The 14,525-nt window shown below is 38.9% G+C and overlaps 2 protein-coding genes across 2 annotated transcripts; both read right to left on the bottom strand.

Annotated features, from left to right (window-relative positions):
- Positions 1-2,123: 2,123 nt before the first annotated feature.
- On the bottom strand, positions 2,124-3,156 carry LOC121252793 (mavicyanin-like). Its single transcript, XM_041152609.1, has 2 exons — positions 2,937-3,156; positions 2,124-2,777 (listed from the first exon to the last, which is right to left on the bottom strand). Exons 1-2 carry the CDS (start codon positions 3,100-3,102, stop codon positions 2,368-2,370), a joined length of 576 nt encoding a protein of 191 aa, XP_041008543.1. The 5' UTR covers positions 3,103-3,156; the 3' UTR covers positions 2,124-2,367.
- A 2,169-nt stretch (positions 3,157-5,325) lies between these two features.
- On the bottom strand, positions 5,326-8,238 carry LOC121253372 (cysteine-rich receptor-like protein kinase 10). The gene is given in 8 exon segments (XM_041153395.1): positions 5,326-5,688; positions 5,796-5,937; positions 6,063-6,300; positions 6,462-6,672; positions 6,766-6,896; positions 7,077-7,199; positions 7,355-7,484; positions 7,486-8,238. Coding segments are annotated over 8 exon segments (2,091 nt in total).
- Between the last annotated feature and the right edge of the window lie 6,287 nt (positions 8,239-14,525).

Below are 14,525 nucleotides of genomic sequence, written 5' to 3'. Positions count from 1 at the left end.
CCGGTTTGACCACCGGGGATAGCACAACCCTACCACGGAGATTAAACATAATCTCTGTTCTAATGTGATGCTCTAATGTGATATGATGATAATGCTCAGTTTATGTTATGCCAAAGGACTTTGGAAAAAAAATATTTTGAACCATCGCTTTGTTAACGTTGATAACATGTTTTGTTCAGCATGCTGATACTGAAAATATTTTGTTTTACATTTTGTACTCTGTAAATGCTCATGTTTACATACTGATATATGTCCTCTGCTTACTGAGTTGTTGATAACTCACCATTTATCTCCCCAATATTTTCAGATAATTTTGATAGTTCAATTGAAGTTCAAGAATATGAAGTATGGGTAATACTAGGTGAGCATAGTGGATTAAGTACAAAGAAGATACTTTGGTTATTGGAAAATTTTATTCAGTAGTTTTGTTTTGCTCTATTGACTTGGTATTTTGGAAAGTTGATATTTATTTTGAGACTTTATGGTGTTCTTAGTTAATTATTTTGGAGTAGTTGATTTAAAACAATGAGATCTATGTGTAATTGAGAAAATCTGAGTTTATATCTATACTGTGAGATACGATTTTAAGTGACAAGAAGTAACTCTTTTACCGTTACACTTTCATTGGTTAACCCAGTATTGCCATGTGGAAATTCATGCCACCTGCTGTATTAGACAAATCACAGGATCATGTACTACGCCCTCCAGTTGCTTAAATCTGATGACATCCATGGTTTGCTTAAATCTGATGACATCCATGGTGGAGTACTTATGTATGGTTATTAGCAATTTCTTTTGTATGGTTATTAGCAATTGTACTGATTTGTGTACAATAAAATAAGCAAATGCTTTGAGGTTTAAGAAGTACTTGAACGAAGGTTGGTCCGTCTCTGTAGCAAATAATTTAATTCATAATCTAGGAATCAGTTTCGCATGGTCGCCCTGGATCTCGGTATGTGCAGCGGTAGATTTGATTTGCAGTGCTTCTCCCTCGTTTCCGTAGGCAGTAGAAGGGATTAACGAACACCACACAGAAATGGAATGTGTGCAATGGATGAAACACGTCAACCTTAATATTGCATTTAATAATTTCTAGATTACATTGTCACGTTTAGGACTGAAAATCTCCTCTTGAAGATTAATTCTATAATGACGCATTTATGTTTTCACCATAACTGGAAACTTTAATCTGGAGGGGCGCTCATGTAGCCTTGTAGGGTTGCTGGCCTCCTCTCTAGTCCATTAACTAGGTAGGAATGCCTATTGCCTGGAATATGAAGTAACAGCCACTGCATGAGGAACGACTGCCCCGATCCTTGTGCTTGAGGTACACAGATATTGCTTTCCCTGAATTGATTCATGATTTCTGAGCTCTAGAAGAAACCATAAGCGTCTGTGTTCGTTCCCATAAGTACTAGCCGGGAGAGACAACAAGGTGCTAGGTGGGATTTGGTAAGCCGAGTTTTTCTGTTTAAGAAATTATTATGGAGTGGTTTCGTTTGCATTCCCAAGTTTCCTGTGGTTTAATTTCTGTAAGTCAGACAGGTTGTTAGTTAAAAAAATGGTAGTGTGGTTTGCTTGTTTTTTTAGGCCTTTCTGTTGAGGTTTGGTGTACGGTTGTTTTCCAATGTAGGCCTTTCTATATTCCTAGTAGTTACAGGATTTAAAAAAAGTTGAGGCTGATTAAGGCTGCGTTTGATTGTAAGATTCAGTTGAGCTCAATCTAATTTTAAGATGAGTCTAACATCTAAACACTCAACTCTCAAATTACTAAACTCATCTTAACTCAAAACCTCCTTACACATGAGATCCACAACCTTTTTCAACTTTCCATAAAAAGTACTAAATTCATCTTAACATCCAACACACTTTAAACTCAGTTTAGATAGGCTCCATATAACTCCCTCCACTACTCAACTCACTACTATTCATAAAGAATTTATCTCAACTCAACATCTAAACGCAACTTTAAGTGTATTTGTAGAGGGCTGTGCAGAAACAAGATTAGTGAAGTTGTCTCTTTTTGTATTTTTTTCCCCTTCCCCCTCTCTGTTTCCATTTCTTTATGATGAACGAAAATGAAAGTGCTAATTTGGTTTGATTTGTCTTATGCATATTTGGAGGTCGGTTTATGCTTTTTGCAACTGAAATTAATCCATGCCTACATAATATTGAATGCTTTTGTCATGAAAATGTTTCCCCAATGCATGATGCATCAGGTAATTGCTTACACAAATAACTCATTTAACATCCATCACCAAAAACTTATCTGATGCTTAGTACGCCTGAAGCATCATCATTACAAAGCTAAATCCGACAATGATGTTCATAAGGAAACTGTCTTTGTCAGCTGATGAGGAAGGTGGTTCAGTTGAAGACCCACTCCAAAATGATCGAGTGGATTGAGTTGAAGGATGATGCAGAATTACCCAATGGAGAGTCAGATGGTGATGGAGCAAGCAGCATCGGGGAAGTGGTTTCTGATGCAGGTGTTGCTGAGGAGATAGAGCTTTCTGGAGCTGGAGTAGGAACCAAAGGAGACACCAAGGAAGCCGGGGGGTTGGCTGAGGCCGATCCTGCAAGAGTGTCTATTTCGACTTTCATTCCTTGGCTGCAATGTCCTAGTGTTCCACAGATGAAGTATTTCTTGCCTGGAGAAGAGAGTGGGATGGTTGTGGTGCCACCAGAGTAAGACTGAATCGGATTACTTGCCTGGCAGGACTCATAGTCTGTCTTCGAAACCTCAAGCAAATCATGGTTTGGTGCGTACTGGAAAACTGTGAACACTCTCTTTTAGCATGAATTTTTTTCAAATATTTACAAGCCAAATTATGTCTGATTTACAACTTGCATGCAAGATGAAAAGCACGTAGATAAACAGATCGTTGATAATATAGATAAAGTGACTTGTTTGAAGAAGTATATATTTAACTTACTCAAGTTATCTCCAACTAAAAATGATTGAGATGATGCCCATGATTGCAGGTTGGTGGTCGTATCCCACCCACCGGTTTGGCCTCCAACTGTGTAATTTGCTGCCATAGCTAATTTGAGGAGCATGGCTGAAATAGTCAGGCTGATCAATGTTCTTGTCTTCGCCATTTCTTGCTGAGAGCAGTAGAAATCTGAGAACGATGGAATGGAAATAGAAGAAAATCAGAGAGAAAGGATCAGGTGGGTATATATGTGTTTGAGCTAGGAAGTATTTATAGAGACAAGAGAACCCCATCAGAATGAAGATATGGTTGTTTTAAGTTTTTGGTCTTTGGAGTTGGTGCAAATGTTATGAAGATACGGCGATGACAGGTGGTTTCTCAGGGATTTCAATACTGTATTTCCTTTCCTACCTCAACTGCTTTATTTGTATATTAGGTGGATTATTTCTATGAAATGGTTACCTTCATACTAATTAACTTTACGAATAAAGTATCTAAATCTATGAGCCTGTTTTCATGTCTGTATGCATCATTTGGTTTATACATTCTTTCACACACAGTTTTTAATCTTCTGCTGTACATTTTCATGGCTAAACCAATTGTTTCTGAATTTATCAAAAACAAACATATTCACATTAAGTTTAAAAAAAAAAAAAAAACCATTTTTAAAAAAAGATGACAATCCGTCATTTTATGATCGATCATCACCCTTACTTCGAGCATCCTCGTTGGCTTAGGCAATCTGCAACACCTTTATTCAAATTTTGCCTAATATCATCATGATTTAGGTCTCATTTAGTTACACAAATGAGATGAGATCAAATGAGAAATCTATAAATATTAATGAGATAATTTGTGAACAATAGTAAAATTATTTGAATTAAGATTTTTATGAGATTTTGAAAAATGAGAGAAAGAAAGTTTGTTCGTCAAGATTTTTAGATAAAAGTACTACAAAGTACAATATAAATAATATGTTTTTGTACAAAATAATTAACTCATGAACAAGCACAAATTTGTTTAAAAAATAAAAGAGCTACCCTTGAACAGAAAATGCAACTCTGTAATAATCTCGAGTTCAACTTAATTATACTTAAAAAAAAAAAAAAAATCAACGAACAGGACTTGACCATTCCCTACTCGTTGGAACTCAGATGAGTCAGATTCTTTGACACTCCTAATTCTTGGAACAAGTCATGACTCTGAAATTCATAGATGATCGAGATGGTTTGGATTTAGAGATAAAATAAAATGATTTTAGATGAAAGATGAAAGTTAAAAAAAATACTATTAGAATACTATTTTTTAATATTGTTATTGTTTTGAGATTTGAAAAAATTGAATTGAGATTTGAAAAAGTTGAATTGTTTATTATATTTTGTGTGAAAATTTAAAAAAGTTATAATCATGAGATGAGATGAGATAAAATGCTTTCAGAATCCAAACGCATCTAATTGTGTGCAAGGAATACGGAGTTAATGAAGTAACTCCAAGAGATCTTAAATCTGTCACTTTTGTGAAGTTTTTTTTTTTTTTTTTTTTTTTTTTTTATTTGAAATAACCTTTGTGAAGTTTGATCTTTGTCCAATACACAATTAATTTAGCCCCCAAAAAAAGTGCCTTATAATTCATTAACTATTAATTAATAACGTCACAAGTATAACATGAATATAATAAAACTTTGTTAAGATTCAAGAAACATAAACATGATTTGAAAGTCTCCAAGAGTCATTGTAATATATAATACATTAAAATCATTGGACCCTGGTTTGGACCGTCGTTCTATTACTTGGCTGATGAGAAAAAAAATCTAGGGGACAGAAAATTTTTTCCCCTTCAAATACTTTGCAGACTTTTCAGTTCTCATAGTGACCAGAAGCTGTCTTATATGGCTGAGATTGAAAATTTGTATTTGATAATTGGAAGGCATACCTCATCATCAACACTCGAATATAGCCCAGAAAATCAGAAATAAACTACATGCATAAATGTGAATGAAAGTTCCAAATTAGGCTGATCATTATGCTTTTGTAAACTTGTATGAAAAGATAAGGGTATGCTGTTAGATCAGTGGCATTGTTCATTGCAATGGTTGCAATTTGAAATTGTCCCAAGAAAAATATTAGATTTATACCAAAAAAATAAAGAATTATCAACGGTCATAAATCTTCACTCACCAATTGTATTCCAGTGTTTTCCTTCGAACAAGATCAAAGCTAAGGCTGGTCAGTCATTACATATTGCTAATCATTGCAACAATCTCTGAGACTGATCTAGATTTAAATTAGAAAGAATAGGCCATGCTCCAACATTTTCAATCATATTCTTAGCAGCAGTAGTATATGAAAAGTCTGAAATGTATTGATCTTAAATTGCAATTACTAGCTAGCTAGCGAGGACCTATATCAGATATAGTAATCTCATTCAGAGATTTCTTTGATGATTCTGGTTTAGCTTCAGCATATAATGGAGATGATGCTCCAGGATCATTTTTAATGAATCCTAATTCTGGATTTTCGACAGTACCAGTAGTGACAAAAAATGCGGGTTGTGAGGGTGCTGGGAAGCTGCTTGCAGTGTATCCACCGAGCATCGTTGCAATCTCAGACATCTTAGGTCTATCTGCAGGAGCTTCTTGAACACATAGTAAACCGATGTGAATGCATTTCAGAACTTCATCTCTTGTCCACTGATCACCCAAGGTTGGATCAATCAAATCCAAACCTGTTCCATTGGCCCAATGTTGCCATGCCTGTGTAAATTAGATGAATCATAAAATTAGCATATAGTCAATCTTCCATGCATGCATTGATGATGATGATGATTTTAACAGGAATTCTCTGAGTACAGCATACTTACATAGCTTGGAAGATTCATCCCATTGCTGAAGCTTGAGTTTTTTCGACCGGCCACAATTTCTAGTACTAAGACACCAAAGCTATAGACATCGGATTTAGTTGAAAAGTTCCCTTTCTTAGCATACTCCGGTGCTATGTATCCACTTCATGGCATCAACAAACAAGAAACATGGTTTGTAAGTCTTCTGCCAAGGCAAGAACCTAGAAGTACTAGGAAAAAATGATGCTTGCAAAGAAACTAAAACTGTCTGATTTGAGAACTACTTACTAAGTACCAGCAATCCGATTAGTATTGCCTTGTGTTTGGCTTCCACCAAATAGTCTAGCCAAACCAAAATCAGAGATTTTGGGATTCATGTTCTCATCTAACAGGATGTTACTGGCTTTCAAATCCCTGTGAATAATCCTAAGCTGAGAATCTTCATGCAGGTAAAGTAGTCCTCGAGCAATTCCAAAAATTATTTTGTACCGTCTTTCCCATTCTAAAGAAAACCGTTTGGTCTGATCTGCATCACCCAAGCTTAAGTTCAATACAGTGTTATATATATATATATATATATATATATATATATACAGTTATACAGAGAGAGAGAGAGAACGAGTACTAGGTCTCAAATGATGAAGAGGAAAAAAAATGAAATATATATAAAATCATGCAATATCCTACCGAACAAAACTCTGTCCAAGCTCCCGTTGGGTAGGTATTCATAGACAAGTAGCTTCTCTCCATCTTCTAAGCAGAAGCCTAACAGCCTTGTCAGGTTCCGATGCAACAATTTTGCAACCAACACTACTTCTGTTTTAAGCTCTTCCAGACCTTGCCCTGAGCTCCTTGCCAGCCTTTTAACAGCTATTTCTCGTCCATCGATGAGTTTACCCTAGAGGTCATGTATATAGACTGCGCATTCAATATATAACATATATGGCGAGGGGAAAATAGCATGCGTCATAGATAATGACCAAAGGATTACCTTGTAAACAGGGCCAAAACCACCTTGTCCAAGTTTATATGAATCAGAGAAATTTTTTGTTGCCACTTGAAGTGTACTCAGATTCATTAAAAGTGATTCCATGCTCTTTTCTCTATCTTCATGGGCATCCTCTGGTATAGAATAAAAATAATCGGGTTCAGATAGCAGAAAGCTTAGTTTTAGAAACTGTTTTGTGCATGGCAGGTCATGGAAGGTCATTGAGCATGCAATTTTGTTTCATCTCCTAGGTTGTAGATAATTACATGAGAGGTCCTAAAGCTTAAACAAATTGATCAGCTGTGATACATAACCTGACTTGCCTACTCTTTTTCTTCTAGTGATTCTCCACAAGCAGCAGCCACATATTATCACAACCAAAGCAACAGCTGCTGGGATGACCACAAAAACAACAATTTCTGATGTATTGTTCTTTCCTGCTCACACATAAGAATATATGAAATAGTTATTAATCATTCAGTCAACAAGGGATTTTACTTACAAAATTATAGGAGTTATTTCGAGGAATATTTCTGCCTTTCATTGATATGATATTGCATTAGTCGTGAATTCAAAGAGCACCAAACATTACCAGCCTGACCACTTGTCTTTGCAGTTGGGGTAGTGCTAGTACCATTCTTCTCAGGCACTAGAGAAGGTGGTAATGGTGAGAGAAAGAACGAATACGTCTCGTAACGCAGATTACAGCTCATAGAGAAAAAAACGAGCTCCTACATTACTTAAATCAGTAGGAAGATAACTAATAAGCCCTTGCAGGCAAGTAAGGCAGCTGTTTTCCGTCAAGTCCTTGGTGCACTGCATCATAGCATATATATTGACATTTTCTGTGTGGGAAGTGATCCCAAGATAATATTTTGAAGGACTGGATGCAGCCTGAGATGAAATATTTTTTAGCAGGTTTCCCAACTGACGATTGAAAAGGACCCTGTCTGTTGCTATATTCACATTGTATATCGTGGCTATTACAGCACCATCTGCAGTCGAGAAGAAACGCCAGTCTGAATACCTTATCGAACAATTAGTATAAAACATGTAAGCTTCTTTCTGGTTAGGACAGCGGCTCCTGATCTCCATTGCTGCAATATTTGCACAAGCTTGGCAATCCCTGTCATCTTGCTCGGCTATGCAGTATACGAGGCCATAAACCACATCAAGGTTTTGGCCGACGCTAGTGATATTGAACCCAGAACTTAGAGAAGAACTGGAAACAAGGGATGCAATTGTACGATTCAGGTTTTGTTCAAAGACACTCCCAGAAGTGTAATTACTGGCAGTACTATTACAGTCGACATAAGTCCTCTCAACTTGAGCTGCACTGCTGGAAAGTAAGTAAAGAAGACATGAGAATAAAAGCAAAAGAACAGCATCGACAGCAAAATGCTGCATGATATGAATTGGGAAGGAGATTTGGGAAAGTAGAGGAGCTTTCGCAGAGGAAGAAGCTGATCGAATCATTTCTATTCTCAACAGTTTGGCACCATTAATATATATATATATATATATATAATATGTGTGTGTGTGTGTGTGTGTGTATGATCAACAGATTACGCGGTTTTAGATTGTCTGAAAGAGATGAATTTTTTTCAAACAAGACAAATTAGATGATGCATGCATGCTAGGACTGAAGTACGTCCATTCGGGTAAAACAAGCTAGCAACCGATTTAAATTGTAGGAGCAAAGACTAGGAAATCTTCAACATCGCAATAAAATTAATACAAACCTGTGACGTTAGAGACAGCCATAGAATCACTGTTAGGCCGGCCAAATAAAATAGACAATGTAATATATATATATATATATATATATATATATATATATATACCAATAACTAACCTGGTTTATACGCACTGGTCAAAACACCAATTAAAGTCTGTATCTGATGTTGAATTAATGGAGCAATTTGAAAGCAACAAGGCTTGAAATAAAGAGAAGACCAAGCTGGGCGACGTTTGATAGACGTTATATATATATATATATATATATGACCGTTCAATTCGATCGAGCTGATCATGATAATTCAAAGAGTATTGAGTTGAATCTGAAGTGGGTTAAGCAAACAAAAAGTTGCTTCTGAAATGGAAAATTAGATAGGGCTCGAATGTTCAAGACGTGCATGCATTTGGTTATCAATCTACATGTTTTCTAGCTGTGAAACGGTTGTGACATAAAATAAAGCCAAAGTACGTCAAAAATCCAATGGAGTAAACAAAAGAGAGTACAATAGCCGTAATGCCCGTACCCTGAGGTTCAGGGAGTTAGTTCTTATCACTTAAAACCATCTCTCATAACACAATTATATATATGAATCCATAAAATATAAATTAATTTACTTGTTCAAACCAAATATATATGTTCCTCCACAAAAACACCAAAGAAATTAGGCTTCAACATAATAAACTAAAATCTCCATAAAGACTTAAAAATACTCACGAATTGGAACATGATGTTCATGATCTCCATGCACCAGAGCAAGCAACTGATACCGCGCATGAAGGAAATCCACGTACTCGTAAAGCAATCAAGCCGCATGCAGAAAGTGGACAACAAATCAGTCCGTTGCATTCCACAGACCCTCCACTGCTCTCTGCATTCCTTAATTTGTTGGCTAACAACCTGACAAATGTATATTCTCTCTTTCTCCTTTATGTTAGATAGTTACGTAGTTTAGCTCTATTTAAACAGCGGGAATCTTTCCCTTTATGTAATGCATTTTCTTCTTTACGTAAAATAAGATTTCTCTCGAGGACTTCACCTCCTTCCCAGACTTTTACATTCTTACATAGTATCAAGAGCAAGGCTCTCCTGAGAATTTTTCATGGAAAACCAGAAAACCAAACCATCCATCTTCCTCGACTTCAACAACATAACCAACCCTTACCGTCTGGACCACGGGGATAACCCCTCCATTTCACTGGTTCCAGAATTACTCACCACAGACAACTACACCACCTGGTCCAAAGCAATGTGTCGTGCACTGCAAGCCAAAAATAAAATCAGTTTCATCAACGACACAATATCCAAACCTACGAACCCAAAAGATCCACTCCTGGAGCATGGGAACAATGCAACAATCTCGTGGTCTCATGGCTGAAGAACTTGATCAGCCAAAACCTCAAATCCAGCATCGCACTAGTCGACGACGCTCCTGTGATCTAGGAAGAACTAAGAAACAGGTTCACTCAACAAAACGGACCAAGTATCTTCCAGCTAAAGAAGGCGGAGGCAAGATCACAACAGGACCAAGACCCTGTAAGTATTTACTTTGGAAAATTAAAATCCCTATGGGATGAACTAGGGATATACGATCCCGTTCCCAACTGTGACTACGGAAAGCTTAAGGTCCTCCTCGACAGGTACCAACGAGACTGCGTAATACAGTTTCTAATGGGTCGAACCGAGTTTTTTTCCATGATCCAACAACAAGAAATGCAACGCACCATGCTCTCCAACATTCCATCTGCCGACTCCATGGCCTTAGCTACCAAGAAAGGATACACATCCTTCAAACCAAACACCAAACCAACCCACAGTCCAAAACATCCCTTTTGCAACCACTATAAAATCCAAGGACACACTTTGGACAATTGCTTCAAAGTCGGCAACGCCGAACCTCCCATTTGCAGCCACTACCAAATGACCGGACACACCGCTGAGAAATGCTATAAAATCCACGACTACCCTCCAGGACACAAAATGCATAATAAGAACAAACAATTTGGTTTTTCCGCTAACTTGGCTTTTGCAGGACAAGAAGAAGAATCAGGGGAGAGAATGTCCTTTACAAAGGACCAATATCAACAGATCCTATCTTTGCTCCAGCACAAAGACATTTCCGCCACTAGTCATTCCACCCACCAAGTCCAAACAGCTCTCAACCCCTCTCAGAATGCCCACAAAGCCACAACCATGTCTAGTATATCTCTCTACTCCCGCACTTCAGCAAGAACCTAAACACATTCAACCGACATGCCTTGGATCATAGACACCGGTGCCACAGATCACATGATCTGTAACACCTACTTTTTCCACTCAATCACTACTCAAGTATCACACAGTCAAACTCCTCGACAGGAACACTGCACCCGTCACTCACATAGGCACAGTTAGGATCACAAGCACTCTAATATTGACAAATGTCTTATGCGTGCCATCCTTCAATTTCAATCTAATCTCCGCCAAACAAATTGCTAGTTCACTCCTTTGCTGCCTCATCTTCTTCTTACACTCTTGTTTTTTGCAGGACCTTTTATCTTGGACGATGATTGGAATGGGTGAGCTGAAAAACGGCTTATACCACTTGCGTGTTGCTGCAGTGTCTCTGACGACCTTGGTTGATCATTTTTCTCTTTCTCTACACAAAAACATCTATGTCTTGACCGCTTCCAGCGGCAATCTTATTGTATTAGACCTTTGGCATTATAGACTTGGTCACACACCCTTATCCAAGCTGAATTTAATTACCGATCCCACTGTTAAGGCGCAAATTTCATTTGTTAGTGATAATCCTTGTTGCATATGCCCCATGGCCAAACAACGTAAACTACCTTTCTCAAACAGTAACCATAAAACCAGTCGCATTTTCGAACTAATCCACTGTGACATTGGGGTCCCAATCCCGTCGAAGCCTACGACGGCTCCAAATATTTTCTAACTATCATTGATCATTATTCAAGGTGCACCTGGATATACCTTCTCAAAAAGAAATCAGACGTACGTGCTTGCATTGAAGCATTTTACAACCTTGTCCAGACCCAATTTAACGTCAAAATCCAAACTCTTAAAAGTGACAATGGTTTGGAATTCCAAATGAGAGACTTCTTCCACCAAAAGGGCATTATCCATCACAGAACATGCGTCGAAACCCCACAACAAAACGGGGTGGCAAAGCGCAAACACCAACACCTCCTAAACGTAGCCCGAGCTCTCAAATTTCAATCCGGTGTACCACCCAAATATTGGAATGATTACATTCTAACAACAACGTACATTATCAATCGCATTCCCACCCTTATCCTCTCCAATCAAACTCCTTTCGAATTACTATTCAAAACCAAACCATCATACACACACATGAAAACTTTCGGCTGCCTCTGCTTCGCCTCCACCCTTTCTCAAGCCCGAAAGAAATTTGACCCTCATGCCAAAAAATGCACATTCATTGGCTACCCCTTTGGCACAAAAGGCTACAAACTCCTCGACCTCGACACTGAAAATGTCTTCATCTCCAAGGACGTCACATTTCATGAAACTACCTTCCCTTTCCATATAAACCCCACCACACCCTTCATTCAACCCACAACAGAACAGCCCTCACCAACAATCTCGATCCCCATCATGCACCAAACCCCACCCAACGACAACGACCCACACCATGACCTCAGCACCATTGATCCTCCAACCAACCCCCTTCAACCCACAACAGAACAATTCTCACCAACAATCTCGATCCCCATCACGCACCAGACCCCACCCAACGCCAACGACCCACCCCATGACCCCAGCACCATCGATCCCCCAACCAACCCCTTCACTGTTCAACCACTCAGACAATCAACCAGGACTCGACGAGCAACACAGTACCTGCAAGAGTTTCACTACCACCAAGTTTTCTCCAGCCCCTACATTCCAGCATCGCCCAAGACTCAAGGTCCTCACTCAAGTAAATCCTTCCCTCTCACAAACTTCATCTCATATCACAGATTATCTCCAACCTTTACTTCATTTTCTACTTCCATTTCCTCACACGTTGATCCACACACATACCAACAAGCCATCAAAGACCCTGGCTAGCGAGAAGCAATGAGAGTTGAAATTAAGGCTCTAGAACTCAACAACACCTGGATCGTAACCGACTTGCCCCACGACAAAGAAGCCATCGACTGCAAATACACATACAAGACCAAGTATCACTCCGATGGAACCATTAAAAGGAAAAAGGCTAGATTAGTCACTAAAGGATACACACAACAAGAAGGAATCTACTACAACGAAACATTTTCACCAATCACAAAGATGGTCACCGTGCGGACTCTCCTAGCACTAGTAGCAATCTGTGGGTGGCACCTTCAGCAATTCGACATCAACAATGCATTCCTCCACGACGAGCTACACGAAGACATTTACATACACATGTCCCCGGGTTACCACAAAGGAAAACCCGGACAGGTCTGTAAATTACTTCGGAGCCTCTACGGACTCAAACAAGCTTCACGAAAATGGTACTCAAAATTCTCAAACTCACTTCTGACTTTCGGATTCACTCAATCAAAATCATATTATAGTTTATTTACTCAATTTGACGGCATTCACTTCACCGCACTACTGGTTTATGTGGACGACATAGTACTTGCAAGCTCTTCACTTGAATCAATTACACAAGTCAAAAACTTCTTGAACCAGCACTTTAAAATCAAGGACTTGGGACCCCTGCGATACTTCCTCGACATCGAAGTGGCAAGATCATCACAAAGGATTCATATATGTCAACGAAAGTACACCCTTGACATCCTAGTCGACTCGGGGTATCTCGAGACTAAACCAGTCAAAGTCTCCATGGATCATAATCATAAAATCAGTAAAGACTCTGGCTCTCCCCTACACGACCCCAGCTCATACCGACGACTAAACGGACGCCTTCTTTACCTCACTATCACACGCCCAGACATCAGCTACCCAGTCCAAATCCTCAGCCAAATCATGGCACAACCATCTACCGCGCATCTTGCTGCTGCACACAAATTACTAAAGTACCTGAAAGGCACTCTCGGCCAAGGCATCCTAGTTTTTTCCTCTTCCCCACTTCAACTCAAGGGCTACTGCGACTCTGATTGGGCCTTCTGCCCAACACAAGACGATCAGTCACCGACTATTGCACTCTACTAGGCAACTCCCTGATATCCTGGAAATCAAAAAAAAGAACGTCGTCTCTCGATCATCTGCTGAGGCTGAATATAGAGCCATGGCAACTACCTGTTCAGAACTCACTTGGTTACGACAACTCCTCTCTGACCTTCAAGTACCGCATCCTCAAGCCGCACTCCTTCTCTGTGATAACCAAGCCGCACTACACATCGCGGCCAACCCAGTCTTCCACGAGCGCACTAAACACATAGAAGTCGACTGCCATCTCATCCGCGACAAAATCCAAGACGGCAGCATTGAAACAAATCATGTTCCCATGCAGTCCCAATTGGCAGACATTTTACCAAGTCTCTCTCATCCAACATCATCTCCTCTCATCTCTCCAAGATGGGAATAGTAAATCTCTATTCTCCATCTTACGGGGGGGTATTGGAACATGATGTTCATCTCCATGCACTAGAGCACGCAACTGATACTGCGCATGAAGGAAATCCACGTACTCGTAAAGCAATCAAGCCGCATGCAGAAAATAGATAACAAATCAGTCTGTTGCATTCCACGAACCCTCCGCTGCTCTCCGCATTCCTTAATTTGTTGGCTAACAACCTGACAATTGTATATTCTCTCTCTCCTTTCTGTTAGACATTTACGTAGCTTAGCTCTATTTAAACAACGGGAATATTTCCCTTTACTTTCTTACATCACGTCTCAAAATACTCAAATCAACATAAAATAATAAATTTACTGAATATGACTCTCCAATAATTACATGTACCTTTTGGCACTTAATCCTTTACAATAATCTAATATCGCTCATGCTTTTTACTCTTGATTTTCAACTGAACTATCAAATTAAATTATCTGAAAATATTGCGGAGAT

This window comes from Juglans microcarpa x Juglans regia, chromosome 2S, assembly GCF_004785595.1.
Source record: "Juglans microcarpa x Juglans regia isolate MS1-56 chromosome 2S, Jm3101_v1.0, whole genome shotgun sequence".
In the NCBI taxonomy this organism is placed as follows: Eukaryota; Viridiplantae; Streptophyta; class Magnoliopsida; order Fagales; family Juglandaceae; genus Juglans; species Juglans microcarpa x Juglans regia.
The sequence above is the reverse complement of the archived record's forward strand: the minus strand, read 5'-3'. Positions and strand labels throughout refer to the sequence as shown.

Excerpts from the sequence above, each read along its gene's own strand:
- LOC121252793 (XM_041152609.1), bottom strand. The coding sequence starts at position 3,102 with ATGGCGAAGACAAGAACATTGATCAGCCTGACTATTTCAGCCATGCTC. Across the intron at positions 2,778-2,936 it reads TTTAGTTGGAGATAACTTGA|TTTTCCAGTACGCACCAAAC; the intron begins GTAAGTTAAATA and ends GAGTGTTCACAG.